Raw genomic sequence first — 18374 nt, 5'->3', positions numbered from 1 at the left:
AATCCCTCCCCCCGCCCCGATGAACATGCTATAAGGCCTTCCATGGCTTTTATCCCTTTCACATGCAATTTCTTCCCCTCCCCAAGTTATGTAAACTGTCTTTGACAGAAAATACGTACTTGGCAACTGTTGATTGACCCAATATATGCCTTCCGCGCACCACGTTGCTATACATTGCTAAATGGCTCTTTCCCCTTATTTCATTAGCCTGTCCATTTATTGCAAACAAGAAGTTAAGATGAAAATAAGTGTTGAGAAATGACCAGGAAAAAAGTCTAGGCTGGTAAATGAGAGCACACTTGACCTAGGTGGAATTCAACAGCTTGCATCTTATTGTCAAATAGAAAACACCCAGATATTTTCCATGAGCAGACTATTTTTGATACCAATTAAACAACTCACAATTAAGCAATCTAAATACAGCCATATATAAATTTATTAGTCAATAAAGATATAGAAGTCTGAAGCATTAGATATACACATGTAACGTTTTAAAAACAAATTTGAAATAAACAAGATACAGCTTTCCAAATCGTACATTTTCAGCAATGGAATAATGCTCTGCTCTTTCCATATTAGCATTTAATTAAACACATTAAAACATCCTGTAAAAACATTATGCATTGAGAGTAGATCTTGATTAGCCAAACAGAATATAAAGGCCTGAAGTTATGTACACACACATACAAACTCAATTACCAAAAAAGATTTGTTCCCTATAAGAGACACTTAAACTTGAAGAGCTTTCAAGAAGAAACAATGCTCTCTCCAAATAAGACAAATGGGTTTTATTAGAGACATGGTCCCTACTCAACTCCCTGAAGGATATGCAGTTCTCAAATAGCATAATAATGGGTTGAATTCAACGGCACATGAGCAGAGTTCTGCTCATGGAACAAGATGCTCAGCTCCCTAATCCTCTGCAGCCTCCTGCACTTTCCTAAAGTTTGCTCCTTTGCATTGGAAGTCGAGATGGTGGATTAAAGGATAAGGGATTTAGTGAGAATTGCCCTTCCCCAATTTCATTCCTGGAAGGTCTACTGGATCCATTTCCCTTCTGGACCTAACCAAATATCTTTTTCCTTGAAAATCATACATTTCCTCTCCATATCCTTCCAGAAATGATCCATTGTAATCTTTACGTATGAATTCTTCCACATAAGCATTTTTATTTCTGACTCTCCTATCATTATAGCTGAGCTTCCTGGAAACACTAGAAAAGAAAAGAGAATCTGATCAGTAAGAAACAAGTGTTAGAAAAGTTGCAATGACAACCCTAGAGTGCAGGGCTTCCAAAAACAGACTTGCATGCAAAAATTATTTCCACCTGAAGAAACTTATAGGAATATAGCAACCTCTCCCATAAGAACTCTCTACACCACCATTCATAATTAATGCACTAGTGAATATCTCAACGAAATCTATAAAAAATTATTAACTGGATACGCTACTAGTGGTGATTTGTTTTGTTTTTGGAGTGCTGTATCATGCACATCGCATTGCCTGCATATCACATGATCTATATTGAAGATAGTCCTCTGCATATCACCTAAAGAGGACAGTAAGCACATACAAGCATAACCTAAAACCTACTAATTTTAAAGCCATTATTGCTCCAACAAATTTTAAAATTGTTATTCTGGACTTCTGACAGCTGTAGCCAGAGAAAAAGGATGCTACATGTCCTGTGATTTCAGGATCTTTGTCTCTTAGGAAACGCACAATTTTGGTTGTAGACGTGTATCTAGAACAGTGTCCCCCAACAAACACAAAAATGCATTGAGATAAAGTAGCCCTTCAGTCATCCCCAAGGCCTATATACAAAGACGTCGCTCAAAACCAACTTCCTGGCATCACCTTCTCAGCTTCCAAACAAACAACCATACTGATGGTTGGCACAAAGATACCAAGACCATGTTTTTCAAAATGCAAACAACATTTGGGGGTGGGAAGATTATATAATAAGCTGTTTTGCCAATATTTCATTCTATCATTCCAATTAATCCTTTTATTTTGGGGACAGGCCCAATTATCTGCTTTAGCCCATCAGCAGGACTATCTTTCATATGGGCACATTTACATGTCAATGTAAAAGAACACAACAGGTATTACATTTGAAATGATGTAATTCACCCTCTTCTTCCCCTTACACGTTAAAAACATATTGGGGAAGAGCCATAGTTAGGTGGTAGAGCACATGCTTTGTATGCAGAAGGCCCCTAGCTTCTGCAAATATGGCTAGGAAAAGCTCCCTGGGTTATCACGGCATCTGAACCTGGAACAATTCTGGCTTACTCATCCCTCAATAAACCAGAGTTCCAGGTTTGGATGTCATGATAAACCACCCAGGGATGAATCGTTCCTGGGGTTATTTATTGCACTGGGAGCAGGTAGGCAAGAAAAAGCCCACATGCTCACTTCTGCTTGTCTTTTCAACAACCAGTGGTTGTTAACTGTGGGTTGTTATGGAGTACGAACCGGGTCAAAGTTTTGTAATCCTAGTAAGCTTAGTGTAAGTGCGATTTACTGTTTTACTCTGTACAGCACCATGTACATTGATAGTGCTATATAAATAAATTAATAATAATAATAATAATAATAATAATAATAATAAAGTGTAGTTAACAGGGAGCCATGATAATTGTTTCTTCTCCCCCATATCCTTCCACAGAAAAAATACACGGAAGTCCATTCTTGTGTTACTTACCCAACTGTACAGTTTGGTGTTTTTTTAAGAAAGTCACAATTCAGCAAACACTTGGGAATGTTTTTATCCGCATCTGCAATTCTAGATTCTGTGAAGAGGTTGGATATGGTGAATAAGGTTAAATGCCCCACTAAGAACTTTGGATGCAAAAGAGAAAAAACAAACAAACCATAATATAAACAATAAAAGCAACATCTCTGCAAGATGAATAAATGAAACTGAATTTAAGGGGGGGGGAATTGATTTTCAAAAATAATTTTGTACTTTTTAAACACAAACTGTTTTTTAAAAAAGGAATCTGGTACAAATTAAAGTGTTTAAGTCTATATTTAATAACCTTTAAAAACCAAATACAAATCAAATCCCTTGCCAAACCTTTAAGAACCAAATCTGTCCATGATCCATGGTCAAAGCTTTCTTCACTATGTAAAAGAACAACCAACACAGAAAATATCTGATTCAGGTCAAACACAAATATGACACAATGGCCATGTTTGGACAATTGTATCCTGGCTAATTAAGCCAAGGTATGCATTACTAGTCTTTTGCCTGTGCATACAATACCTTTGTGACAACCATCAAACTAGGAAGTCTTTAATTAACCACTGTTTCCACATACAAGCTGGGAGACTGTGAGTACTAGCTTCGGAATGAACCAGGATATTAAGTGAACATCAAGCCATGATTTAATATCCTAGGTTATTCCAGAACTGGTAACCATAGTTTCCTAGTTCAGATGAAGTGGAAAACTCTATGGTTAATTGTGCCTTCATGGTTTGATCATGGCTTGCATGATAGGAGGTGCAAAGGAGTTGCATGTGTATGGACAAAGGTGTTATGATTGTCGGAATTGACTAGGTCATGTGTTATTGTTGCAAATTTTGGATGCCTTGCATACACTTGTTTTCTCTGTCACCTTTAAAAAATAAAATAAAGGTTTTATTTTGGTACCAATACCCAAATAAAAACAGATAATCATTGCTGAAGATATTAAGGTCACACACACACACAGAGAGAGAGAGAGAGAGAGCTGCTTTTCTCTTTAGAATATGCAATACCAATGACTGAGAAAGATCAACCCACCCTCCACTGCAATTTCAGATTTTATCATATATACACTTAAAAGTGGCCATGAATAGGATCAACTAGGCAACTACTAAATTTTATGTTCAGTGTCCATTTGAGATATTCAGCAATATACATGTACATGCTTAGGTCCCATCTCCATTTTGTGCTGCTAGGTTTAAAATAGACCATGTGACTAGGAAAGTACTAAAATTGCGAAGTGCTCCAATAATGTTCATTAATATACTAGTTCTTCCTTTTTTACTTAGTCCAGGGATAGGCAATATGGTGCCTTCCAGATATTTCTGGACAACTCCCATAATCCCTAGCCATTGTCCATGCTGACTGGGACTTATGGGACTTGTAGTCCAAAACATCTGGAGGGCACTTCATTGCTTACTCCTGACCTAGTTCAAAATTACTGTCTACCAACATCATTTCCAAACCTAGTTTTTCTTGCCAACCTATGTTAACTTTTCATTTTCCAAGTGGAAAAGAAGATTATTTATTAATTTTATTTATTTATTGCATTTCTATACCGCCCAATAGCCGAAGCTCTCTGGGCGGTTCACACTGCATGCACAACTTGGTAGATCCGGGAAACAGAAAATGGGTACTCCATGAACCACTGTATATTCTGCTGTTATCATTCTTCCATATACATCTTATGCCAAAAGGCTTTTAAAATTAAAGCTGACCAAGAAACTAACAAATAGGTGATCCTTGGAATTACCAGGTATATTAGAAAAAGAACAGTCAAAAGTGCAGTGCCTCGTTTGACAAAGGACAACACCTATTGAGCATCATTGCTTACTTTTTCCATCACTGAAGCCTACCTTTCATATCAGTGCATGGAGCAGACAGAAAGTGATGATCTGAAGAAACACAAAATCCAGAATCCTGAAAATTAAGTGTTCAAACATTAAAATGATGCAGGATGTTCAAACTAATATCCAGGGATTATTTTTAATCAACATCAACAAGCTTCTACTCCCTTTCTCTCCATTGACATCGCTTTATAGTTGCAATGTAAGGCTATGTTTGTGCAGGTGGTTGGGAAATAAATACTCTGAATAAGATCAAACATTACTTTTTTTCTTTCCTACACATGCAGCTAACATCTGTTCAAACATTTTGATTCAAATATGAGTAGCCAAATGCTAATGCTGTTCCACAGTATGTTTTAGAGATCATAATTCATATATTAAAAAGGGGGCATTAAGTGGCATATCAGTAAGGCTTCTAGCCTTCTATTTTAGAGGGTTCTACCTTTAAAGGTGGTCAGAAACACAATTTAAAGTAAAAAAAGGGTATGTCTGTAGAGGCCTGAAGCCTTGGTAATTTATGAAAGTTCATGTACCTTAGGAATGTTGTCTCTGAAGGAACACTACAAGCCACCTTAAGTGATTTTCAGATTGGAATACTTTTTATAAAAGTCAATAGCTTACTTACCACATTTGAGGTCCAATTGTTTGTGTTACGATTATACAGTGTGAAAGTCATATCACTTTTCTGGACATTTATGTTTTTCCAGTAAGGTAGTTCCCGACATATTCTATAAGAAGAGTCCTCAGATATATTTTTTAATCTTTTTATGGGTGAAGATTGAAAGTCTTCATTGCAGAAGTTTGCTGTTCTTTTAATTCTGGCAACTGTAGGTAGAGTTCTTACAGGAGAATTAACTAGGGCATTTACAGTTTCAGACATTTGTATTCCTTCATATTTTTTTAAGTTTGCTGCTCTCATTACTGTAGGGATTTTTGGAAACCCTTCAGAACACAATTTCTGGTATATACGTTCAAATTTATCATTAGGTGCCTGATCAAATTTTGAAGAAAGACCATTAAAACCAGATGTATGCAATTCTGCAGACTTCTTAGGGCTCGTGCATATATTTGAAAACTTAAAAGGTTTCTGCAACTTTGGAGAACACAGTTCCTTATACATTTTTTCAAATGCATCTTCACATTTCTGCTGAACTTTGATGGGACTCCTATTAACAGGAAATGATGAAAATGAATGACTCCGCGGTAGCAAAATGGCTCTATTGAACATTTTGATTTCATGATTTCCCAGTAATCTATCTGAAGATTTTACTGGAGAAAATTTGCTAGTTTGCAAATAAGAATTTGCACTACTACTCAAGGATGAGCTTAAACATGATGTAACCTTGAATGTCATATTACTTGTTTCCCGAGTTTTGTCTTCTATTAGATTAAATGTTGTTCTTAAATCCACAGGACAAATAATAGGAGAGTACTCTTCAAAGCTTTTACCTTTTCTTACACAATCTGAAGGGATAAAAGATGGACTTCTGACCAGAAAAGTTTTGTCTTTAGGAAGATCACTGGGATAAATGGTAGTCTCCATGCCATTTTGTCCAACTTTCTCAGCATATGAATGATCTTCTACGATGCCAGAAGAGTCTATATCCATAATATCTGCATTATAGCATATGGAAGATATGTTGTTCACTGAACATTTCATTTGATGTTTGTTGTCATCAAAAGAATGATTACTTTCATTATTTGCTATGGGCAATTTATGCCTTTGTCCATCACCTTTTGTAACTCTCAAGCTAGACTTCAATTTTAATGGCCTGGACTTCCTTATTCTTTCTGTACTGGTATTAAGTGTTGTTTTCTTAGAGTGCCAATACCCATATCTGTACCGTTTCATTAATGAACTGGAAGCGGCTTTGCGGGACACTTTATGCAACAGTATGCTAAGTGCCTTCACCATTCCTGGATACAAATCTGCTATTGTGACATTATTCCAAGAACAATGCTCATCTGCAGACTCATACATTTCCAAAAAGCTACTATAGCCAGTTTCATTGTTACTCCAAAGGGGCTGATTTCTAGGTACAATTGTCCCATCGGCTGAGTGTGAAGCAGCAGAGTTGGAGAGCTGAAGAGATACTGATGCAGAATCTCCATTTGCTGGCTGTGCTTGGTTTGTCAGGACCACACCATAGTGATCTACTAGGAAAAGAAAAGGGAAATATAATAAAGAGTATTTAATATTCTTTAGTAGAAACACTATTACTATTGATGTCCCAGAAGGCTATATTGTTTAAAACAAACCAGTTAGAAATAGCCACTGCCATAGCTTTCAGGAATTTTACAATCCTCATTGTGAAGCCAGATATTTTCTGTGTTTCAAGAAGCAGCTGCTGTCTTGATTATTTTTGTATTGAATTTAGCAGCAACATCGTAATTTTACTTAGGGACTTAACTTATACCAAGTGAAACCATTGTTCCATTTAACCCAGTATTGTCAATGCTGATTGGCAGCGGCTCTCCAGGGTTTCAGGTAGGATTTTTTTCTAGCCCTACCTGAAGATACTAGGGACTGAATCAGGGACCTTCCGCACGCAAAGCATGCGTCCTGCTACTGAGCCACAGCCTCTCCCTTCATATTGAGACAGTGCATATTTAGATAAATTATTTAATGAAGATATTAAACATCTTTTAAGAGAATTTGTTCTGATCTGAATGTCTTCATGCAGTCCAATGAGTTAAAATACCTCCCAGACATATCCATTTCCCCATTCTCCCTAATACAACGGGCATCTCTACATATGTAATGAAGATGCAACTCCAGAACTGTTTACAACAAGGTAAAGATGCTGCAAACACACACAGAATTTCTGAATCAGGTGGAAGGTTTGCGTTCATTATTCTTCAAATGAAGTTTGTATCAATGATCAGATAACTACAAGTTCAAACTATGGAGGGATTAAAGTAAAGCTGTTTAAGCTTTAAAAAAAAGATAAATCTTGATCTCACTTATCCTCAAAAATGAATTCACTTAAGAGACTCTGACTTGTGCAAAGCTATCTGATCAGTTTCATAGCCAAAAGGGGATCTGAAGCTGCACCTCATATATCCAAACTCAGCTTACTCACTGCACCATACTGGCTCAAATTAACATATATAATGAAAACAGTACAATTTGCTTTATCAGACAGAACTGAAAGATACTACATCCTGTGAGATAAAGTACCATTCAACTGATGGAGAGCACTGGACATCTGTTATTTTACTAATCTTTTCACAATTCTTCAGTGTGTTGTAAAGTATAGGTTTATGATTACCACACACCAGCAAACATGTTCATTTTAAATTATCCAGAGTGCTGTCACTATAAAAATTGTTTGCAGCTAACGTAACATATAACTTGTTATAGTATGTTTTAAAGGGCAGCTATTTAAAAATGGACTATTAAAGAATAAATGACCGATAGTGGGCTAAAACTAACCCCCAGAGCATAGAGGGGAGAGCATAGAGACTTTCACACATACACTTGTAGCCAGCTGTGCAGTATAGTTAGCACCAGCTTCTTATCCCTGGAATAGCATGCAAATATCGTGGATATAGAATGAATAACATGCAAATATCGTAGGTATAGAATGTCTGAGAACCTGGTGAACAGTTGCTACTCAGTGTAGGCAAAACTAGCCTAGGTGGACCAATACTCTGACTCAGCGTAAGGCAGCTTCCTATGTAGGTGAAGCCCATCCCTCTGTTGTGTCATGTGATGCACAGCAACAAAAGACCCTTCATGGCTCCCAGCAAAGCCAAGCAGGCTATTTAGCCCCAGACTGAGTATGCAGTTGCTCTGCTCAGATTGCAGAGGCCAGTTGAAGCACGATTGGGATGAGAGGAAGCGCGAGTGTTGCTGTCCTTACAAGGCTTTTGCCTAGAGATGGAAGGGAGCAGGCAGGAAAGAACAAGCTAGATAGACAAACTCTTGCCCACATGGGCTGATCAATGGATTCGCCGGTCCGATTAGAAGCAGAGCACATCCCTAATTTAGTGTACTTTGGCCAATTAAAGAGTGCAGACATTTCAGCTCACTAGACTAGCATTTCAACTCACTAGAGTTATTTTCATAACTCTTCTTATGTAACTAGAACCATTTGTTTTTCCTTTAAGCACTTTGTTTTTCAGGAAAACATTTATGATTTGTTGTGGAGCTCACCAATTAAAGATTTATCTTCCAGTTCTTGCAAAGGAGACAATTGGCGAACATTCTTTGCTTTTGTTCTTGTAACCTGAGAATCCCAAAGGTATATAGTCAGTAAACAGATAATAAAGATTTGCAGAAAGACATTAGCCTTCAGTGACAAATCAATTAAACACTTTTCGATTTGAGAGTCACGTCCTATTTCAGAGTCACCAATGCAGTGTCTTCAGGAGCCATAACACTAACAGGCTCCTGCGAATGGGTCCTCAATGTCCTAAGTCATTTTTTTTTACATTTTTTAAAATATAGATTTTTATGAAATTATATATGGGTTTCAACAAAAGTGTACCAAATATCCAAATAACTATCAATTTGAAAGTAGCATCTGTTCAAATATTTAAAGCATCATAAGGTATTCAATCCATTGTATTTAGGAGGTGAGTTTTTATCCTTCCAAAGCTGTAATACCAACCTTTTACCAGTCAAAAGGGTGCAGAGGCCATTTGTTAATTTCCATGAAGTACGTAAATAGTTTTAAAGAGCATGTACATTGGTGAATATTCAAGACTATTCCTGTACAAAATTTATCTGTGTAATAACCTCCTCCCAAAAAGAAGAAACTACTGGACATTGCCAAAACATATGTTTACAAGAAGCATTAGCTGTATTGCACCACCAGCAATTAGCCAACACATCTGATTCCATTTTGGATTTCTCCAACATCCCTATCTGTGAACCCACTGGAAATACAAAATAAATGGAGAAACATGCTGGATTTCCATGGACAGAGATTATGCTGCACACAACTGGACTGGTATGAGTAGCTATAAGTGGAAGGAAATTTTAATGAGATTAGCTGAATAGTTCTGTTACCGTAAGTGCTTGTGGAACAGAGCTGGCATCATCATCCAATAGTATGTCCATTTGAACTCCGTATTGATTCTTCACAGGTGCTCGAGAATAGCATACAAGAGGAATATTCTCCTTTTATTAAAAAAGAAGTAAAGTTTGACTGCTAACAGAATGGATCCAGATAATGTTAGCTGACTTAGTTCCCACTAAATACGTAAGACTTGACTTAGTCATGACTAACTTTTCACACTGAATGTGGGTCCCAATGAACTCAACAAAGACCAGATCCAACAGAAACTTATTTGCAATGATAATGAAGAATAGTTACCACATATATTTTAAAGGAGGAACAAGAACATACTGGAGCTGCATATGATCTAATTATACTTGTCAACTTTCAATAATGTTACCTTGACCACGAGATTTTTTTTGAGCTATTACAACAGCAAGATGTACAAATTCTTTTCAACAGCAGTGAATGGTTTTGGGGATATTTTACCATAAGACAACCACTTTGTACTCGGTGAACAGGTATAAGTTATACCAAAGTTCTTGGGGAAAGTCAGAATACAAGACCACTGTATTTCCATTCAGTAAAGAACAATTATTTCACAAATCACTTTTGCTTTCTATGGACAATTTCTCACACATATCAATAAGATATTATTTGTTGTGGTTGACAATGGCTGAGCTTTCCAATCATGCCCCTTCAATATTACACAACAGTGAAAATAATCCACAAGATAAGGAAGAGAAATTCTGTTCTTATCCCATCCATCCAAAAACCCACACATACTGTATGGAGCACACTCTATACCGTGGTGCAGAACTTAGGTGGTGCATCACAGCTTTTAGGTAATAAATTGGACACAGAAGAACCTATGGATATAGAGCAGAGTTTTACAAACACATCTAGACAGTACCTGCTGAATACTCAGAAAACATCAGCACTTCTTGAAATTAGTGGAGTTTCTGTCCCTATATAGTTCAAAGTATCTCCTTATATCCCCTATTCCATGTCAATCTCTTTTCTTAATTCAGGTTTCTTCTTAGCAAAAAATAGTCTGAATTTTCTAATGCTCAAATAATGAAAGAAACAATTCCATTTAAAATGAATATTTTAAGAAACATTTCTATTTACCTTGATATGGATATTTTCCAAATGTCTTTTAATAGATGTCATCTCAGCACTGCTATTTTGATCTGCAATTCAAAGTGACATACAAGTATATTTCATTCAGCATAACAAATGCCAAAAGTCTATGCTCATTTGTTGTATACGATTATTTACAATTTCTTTTTAAAAATTCTAAATTTGAGAAAAATAACTCTCTGGAAAACTTCAAGGCAATGTATTTTATGCAATGTTATAGATCTCCAAAGGAAGTGAAAATTCTCTCTTCGTGGATATATTTCACTCATCACTAACAACATAAGATACCTTGTGATAACACAGGACAGTATCCAAGTTGACACAAAAGCCGATGTAAATTCTGTTATGCTAGTGTAAGTGAACTCTAGTGCAACGCTAACAAGCATTAGCTGGTTTGGGGGATTCCTTGGAAAAACCTTTGCGCCAGCCAATGCTATTTACGTTGCTTTAGCGGTCCCTTATGCTAGCTTAGTGTAACTTTTGTTAGCACTCGTGTCAACTTGGATACTACCTATAATATAAAATCTTACCAATGTTTGTTTGATTGATGAACCACATATGTGATCTCAAAGCATTTAATGACTCCACCCCCCTTGATAAGTAACTCCTTAGCAAGAATGAGAAATGTTGGAATTAAAATGATTGCAGCTTCTTTTCTACTGACGGCAGAATAGAGGAGACCTAAGACATGGAAGAGTGAGGGGTCATGAATGTATGACATGTAGAAAAGCTGCCAGATCAAAAATAAGGGATCTGGAGGCAGTGCAGTTTCTTTGAAACTGTAGTTAGGGCCAATCATGTTCCATGAAGCCAAAACCTTCTACAACAATCACTTTTTAATTAGAAGTAACATTACATGCTATTGTCATTTAAATTACAATAACAAAGACTGCTGAAAGGACTACAATGTGGCAAAAAGGCAGAACTGGGCAAATGAAAACACAGGTATTTGACAGTTACTGATTTTGACCAGTTCCTTGGAGTAGTATCAATTTGCCTACTGCAACAGCTATCTCACTTACAGAAGAAAAAACTCAGAAGAAGATTCTGTTTGCCTGAACAACAAAGTATGCAATACTTGAAAGAAAAGGAAAATTATTTTTTCTGCATGTCATTACCTGACATGATGGTGCATGGATGCACAGGAATTATGTCAAAAAGAAATGTATGAAGACTTTAATAGAAAATTCTCACTGATCAGGTTAGGGGAATAGACAGAAAGTAGTACAATTCTTGCTAGGCCAAGTATAATAATTTACAAGTGTATTTGACTAGCTTCCTCAAGTTACATCCATATCAAAGAATGCTTACTTAGATCAGCCCTACAAATACATTTTGGGGGTTGCATGTTTTCCCTCTATGTTCACCTTACCTGTATCAAGCTGACTCACTCCATACGAGTTCATGAATGGATCTTCCTCAAACGACTTCTCTCCCAAAAAAAGAAATACTAGATTAGCTAAATTTGGAGTACAAAATCACACACACACACACACAAACATTCTCTATGTCAGTGTGAGACAGTGCTTAGAGAATCACAATAGGGCTGTAGAGACCAAGGTTCAAATTGTATTGCTCTTACTGTAATTGGAAATGTATCTAATGTTATATTTTAAATGTGATTTTAATATTTATATGTAAACCATTTAGGGATTTTATTATATTCAATGGTATATAAATAACACAAATAAATAACTAAATCGCCACTCTGTCATGAAGCTTACTGGATGATCTTGGGCCAGTCACTATCTTTCTATCTTACTATTTAGCATGAAGACAGTTCAAGGATTCTTGCAAAAGCAAACCTTTTCTACCTCCATTAAATATAAAAGATAAATTTATGGAACAATTAGATCTAGAAGGTAAACAAGCAGGTAAGGGTAACAACAAAAATGCCACAAGGAAACAAAAATCTTTTACGCCTAACTGAAATAACAATTTCAGGTTAACTTCTAAACACAAGCACACCTCCAACAGCAATTAGCCTTCAAAAGTCAATTAGAGAAAGCTTTATACAGTGCAAATGTTGCCCTTATAACAAAAACTTTAAAAGGGATGCTGCCATCAGATATATGCCCCAGAGAGCAGGTAATCACAAAAGGTTGTACAAAGATTACACTTTAATGGGGAATATATTGTTCAGGAGATTACTTTACTAATCTGACATGGCCTGAGAAAATAAAAGTTATACATAAAGGAGATAAGGGACTGTATCTTAAGAAACTGTCTGATATTCTGGCAATCATTTATTTCTGGTTTAATTAAGTCAGAGGTGAGGCACATCTTTTTAACCTGAGGAACAATTTCAAATTTGGAAAATATTTTTTTTTGGCCGGGGGGGGGGTGCATTCCAGTGGTGGACGAGGCTAAAGTCTAAGGAAATGGAAGCAAAGGCAAAACAGGTAGGGATCAAAAATACAGTAAATGCATTGTATTTTAGTTTAAAGCACTTAAACCAGTAATTAAGACTTAGAGATGCATTTCAACTTTTTAGAATGGGGAAAACTGTATGAAAGACACTACCAAATGATTGGTGGTTGAGGGGAAAGAGGTGGGGCAAAGGAGCAGGGCCTTCTGGGGACCTCAGAGGGTCAGATTTGGCCCTCGGACCTGAGATTCTCCACCTGTAAATTAAGGACTGCTTCCAAGGACATAGAGAAATAATATAAAGCAATCCTGCCAGCAATTTTATATACAACCGTTAACCTGGGGACTACAATATTTTCTAAAGATGTCTGTGAACAGGATGTCAGAACAGGCTCTGATCAAATACAGCTCTGGGGGCTATGAAAAGGTTAGCAAAATTACAGAAGGCTCTTTAATTATTTACAGATGCATACCTGGTCATATGTACATTCCGCATTTTCAGAATCAGACAACTGCTGTTGTAACACTTCTTAATTAAAAAAAGAATGATTAGATTTATAAAACTGAAGATAAAATTCCCTCTTCAGTGCAGATTAAAGCCAGTTCACACCTGCAAACCAACCCCTTATTTTTCCCTTGTACAGAATTACAGAGAAATCTCAATTTAAACTGGACTGTACACTAATATAGCCCACAGCTAAAACATTTTGATGTCCGTAATAAATGGGAAAAGTGTTGCTGTGACTTCAAAGTAGTTACCTGTGTCATAGGACTTAATTTTGCCACACATGAATAATATAATGTAAGTGATTTGCGATGTGTCATATGATTGTTACTTGATGCACTTTATCTTTGAATTAAGAAAATCTACACTCTTTTATACATAGCAAAAGAAGTTGCATAATTCTATCAATTTTGATGGGTTGCTAGGTAAATTAGGAATATGGTACAGGAGCATCTAAAGTCACATTGTACCAAATACCAGATTATACATCAAGCAGTTCATGCACAAAATTTTCTTCAATCACCAATCAGGTCTCATTAATGTTTTAAAAAGAGGACAGCTAGCTATTCTGATGAAATGCTATCCATTCACAGAAATCCTTCAGAATAATTACTGTGAATACTACACAAATTTATTTTTATGTGTCATTCAAATAACTAATTTAAAATCAGTTCTAAAACAATCATGGAATTTTAGGTCATGTCACCATTTCTAAACAGATGGCAACAATGACAATTAGACTCTGCTTTATATGGAAGCCTTTTCATATGAAAAGGGGGGAGTATGCTTAAAATAAATGAAATAAATAAAAATATACAATGCAACTCCAACATACTTCTACAGAACAGAAAACAAATAAACATTTATCCAATGAAAATAGTAAATTGTACATTGTCATTTCTCCTTTGCAAGAGGTAACATAAATCAGGAATATAACAGATCCAAAGAATTATCAATCTGTAGTACAAAAGGATACCAATTTCTTTGCCCTATTTATTTGGATTCTCTCTTTTCATCACAATTTTTGATGATTATATTTGCAAGTTACCTTTTAGACCTGTTTTTAGAAGGGAACATATTCTCAAATTTAGAATCATTCGTTTAGCCATTAAGAACAGTTTAAAGTAAAACATTTGCATGACTTAAAGATACAGATATTGTAGAAGGCTCCAAGACTTTATTTACCTGTGTTTTCTTGACTCTCTACAATGCTCTGTAGTTTGAAAAGAAACAGGAAAATTCAGTGTATCTAGCTAATTATTTGCTCTCCAAAACAGATCAGAATGGGTGATGGCATTCTTTACTTGAAAAATCTTCACATTCAGAAACAGTCATAGGTTGAATACAAGCTAACATTACATAGGACAGTTTCAGGCAGATAATGCCACTGGGTCATATTTTTCACTTGCAACCAGTCATCCTCCTCCAACACAGGCTGTTTGTAGAGACCCTTTCCCCTTCACTATGCTTTGTATATTGTAAACCAGATTAGATTTGTAACCTTTTGAAAATTCATCTGGAAACAAGAAGGTAACTAGTCAAAGGGCCTGTTCGCACTTAACAGTGGCAAATCCTGGGTTAATTAACACATTATTTTCTGCAGTGTGTTCTGCCACCATTTTGAATCTGCAATCTCCAATTGGACTGACCAGAGGTTAGTCCATGACATGCGAACCACAAACACTATGGGTTAATGATGGGTTTTATTTATTTGTAATAGTTCTATACCACTTAATCTAATAAAATCTCTTAAGTAGTTCACATATAAATATTAAAATCACATTTAAAATACATTAAAAACAATTACAATAATAGAAAAGAATAATAATACAAGGAGTATTAAGATGGAACAGCATGATTAATTACTATTTACAAACCAGGGAAAGCCATTGTAACATGCCACATTTTCTGCTTCCTGAACTGCACAGAGAAGCGTTTCTCAGAGGGAGGGCACCAGTATCAAGAAAGCTAGCCATCAAGGTATTACTTGGCAACGTTTTGTTGGTTTTGGAATGATAAACAAGGCATCTTCTGATTATCTTAAAGGTCTGCTGGGTATATATAAGGGAAGACAGTCTGCTAGATATCCTGGTCCAAGAGTTGTTTAGGGCTTTGTATGAAAATAACATAACCTTGAAAATGCTCGGTAGCTAATAGACAGCCAGAGCAGTTCTTTTAACACAGATGTTATGTGAGTATAGTTGGGTGTCCCAGTGAGCATCCTAGTTGTTGCATTCTGCACTAGCTGCAACTTCTGATCCAGGCACAAGGACAGCCCTACACATGGTTCATTACAATAATCTAATTGTGAGGTTAACAGCGCATGGATCACTGTGGTTAGTTTGTCCCAATCCAGGGATGAGCTTAGTTGGTGCAACAAACAAAGTTGGCGCTCCCAGTCCCAACTCTTGGAGGCAGTCCAGGAGAATACCATGGTAAGTGGTATCAAAAGCTACTGAGAGAAGAAGTAACAGGATCACACTCCTCCTGTCCCTCTCCTGATGAAGGTCATCCATCAGGGCGACCAAGACCAATTCTGTCCCAAAACTGGGCCTGAATTCAGGCTGGAATGTTAACAGATAATCAGCTTCACTGAATGAAATTAAAGCAGCCTCCAAACCACTCAGAAAAGCTCAGCTGGATAGCTACTCCAGGACACAATGGAGGCAGCAAAGTAAGCCTTTTTTTGAGAAACTCATTACCAACCATTAGGCATGTTCTTATGACAAGTCTTATGCCACTAATATCCAGCCATCTTCTGAGCTGTTTCATTGCCAAGAACTCCTCAGTAAACCAGGGAGCCTTCCAAACTCCACAGTGCCAAAGACTGAACCACTCAGAGAGCTTTGGCTATTGGATGGCATAGAAATGTAATAAATAAATGAAATAAGGAGGCATTCAGAAGCAACCGTGTCAATGACCCATCACACCTTGCCATTCCATAGTGTGACAAAAGTCACAACAGAATCACTGACTCTGACTATTGAGAAATGTGGGTTAAATAACCCAGGCTTAACCTAAGAACTAATCATAATTTAACTGTTAGTTGTTTAACCCATGATTAACCCATAGTGTCCAGGTTTGTACATCTTGAAATAACCTCCAATTGGAGGTTGCATATTCAAAATGTTGGCGACTTAAGTCCCAAATTTGCCACCCTTATGTACAAACTGGGTCAAGATTTTAGTTTTGGTTTATCCCAAACAGGGAGAGTTACAGAGAACACCCAGTTTTAAACTTTGATATACAGTTTCTACTATGTAATTTCTAGTAGCTCCTATTACACAAAAGCGCGCACACACACACACACACAGAGTTGAGTTACCACAGACATTTATTTTGCTATAAAGAGCTTGAAACAATAGTGAACATGTCAAAAAGAGGTCACTTAGAGGCCTGGTTCAGTTAAAGCTGGGTCTCAGATTCCTTCTCTCCTCTCTTATAGGCTCCAATTCCTCATTCATTTTCTGGTTTGCAATAACTATAGTCTGTCATGATGTACAAACTGGGCAAACCATGTTTGACCTCCTAACTAGAAGTGGAAATTGTGATTTCCAGTTCTATTCTGAAAGCAAATTAGGTTTTGCAGGAAACATGATTAGATGAGGGGGTCGATCATTTTATGATCGCAAGATTGTCGCCCTGATTTACATGCGGCGTGCAATATCGCAGCTGCCATTTTTTTTCTTTTAAAGGAGACAGAGCGGACAAGCGATCATGCACAAAAGGTAAGGGTTTTTCAAAATAAAATTAAATTCCCCGCTCCCCCCACCCTATCTCCTCACGGTTACTCACAAGGAGCCAGGACAACCTGCAACGCCTGCCCACACGTTCCGTGGTCTCGGGATCATCCTGAGACCATGGAAAAAGCAGGATTAAAGGGTAGAGCGATATCCCAGGGAAAGGGAGGGATCATCCCTCCCTGCTCCCGGGATGCCCTGTGCATCATGTGGATGCACAGGGATGATCCCGGGATGATGCCCAGGATATCGCCCTAGTTTCCTTCCTTCTCTCCCTAGTTCAAAATGACTAGGAAAGAGCATTCAAGTCTGAGGTAAATCCCCAGTGGCTAAACCATGGTTAGGCTGAAACATCTGAACAAGCCAACAAGGGTTAGAATTACAGTTGCTTATCTATGGTTCCATGACACATGCATGTGTGTGTAACTGCAATTTTATGTTCATCTTTTTGTAATACTGTAAGCTGCCCTGTGAAGGCACTGCACTCTGAAAGATGGGTTAAACATCTTTCAAATAAAGAAATAATGTTCAAAGACTACATTTAAGAGTAGTCTTTGCTCAAATTGACTACATTGCTCAAATTGTCAGGCATATCTGACCTGAATTTCGATAACCATTACATATCATTCAACCTGATGGTTTTTGGTGCTCTGTGGCACATTTCCTATAGTGCAGAATTGTACAGCCATAAGGAGCTCAGCAAAGAAAGATAAAGGAGCAACAGCCAATGTGTGTAAAGAGGCACAGACTCAGCAGTCTGGTAAGAGGTTCAACAGGCCTATAGTGACCTGTCTACTGACAAACAAGAATTTAGCAATTGTCTGTGATTTCTTAGTAAACTGTCATTAAAATTTGCAATCTGCAGACCATTTCTATAAGTATCAAACTACTGAAATAAACAGGACTTCATGAATAAATAGGATGACTGCATTTCCATTCATTTTCCAGCTACAGAGAAAATGTGACAGAACTATTTTCATATATCTTAGTACTCTCCTGGGAAAATCAAGAGAA

General features: G+C 37.0%; 1 protein-coding gene and 1 long non-coding RNA gene across 2 annotated transcripts; both read right to left on the bottom strand.

Annotated features, from left to right (window-relative positions):
* Nucleotides 1-582: 582 nt before the first annotated feature.
* On the bottom strand, nt 583-9700 carry LOC134399549 (uncharacterized). The gene is made up of 6 exons (XM_063127622.1): nt 9617-9700; nt 8759-8831; nt 5225-6756; nt 4609-4672; nt 2708-2795; nt 583-1213 (listed from the first exon to the last, which is right to left on the bottom strand). Exons 1-6 carry the CDS (start codon nt 9665-9667, stop codon nt 997-999), a joined length of 2025 nt encoding a protein of 674 aa, XP_062983692.1. The 5' UTR covers nt 9668-9700; the 3' UTR covers nt 583-996.
* A 1044-nt stretch (nt 9701-10744) lies between these two features.
* LOC134399548 (uncharacterized) lies at nt 10745-13646 on the bottom strand. Its single transcript, XR_010025506.1, has 3 exons — nt 13589-13646; nt 12121-12175; nt 10745-10798 (listed from the first exon to the last, which is right to left on the bottom strand). It is a non-coding gene; the product is annotated as an uncharacterized LOC134399548 (long non-coding RNA).
* Nucleotides 13647-18374: the final 4728 nt, after the last annotated feature.

The sequence above is a fragment of the Elgaria multicarinata genome, chromosome 5 (genome assembly GCF_023053635.1).
Source record: "Elgaria multicarinata webbii isolate HBS135686 ecotype San Diego chromosome 5, rElgMul1.1.pri, whole genome shotgun sequence".
NCBI lineage: Eukaryota > Metazoa > Chordata > Lepidosauria > Squamata > Anguidae > Elgaria > Elgaria multicarinata.
The sequence above is the reverse complement of the archived record's forward strand: the minus strand, read 5'-3'. Positions and strand labels throughout refer to the sequence as shown.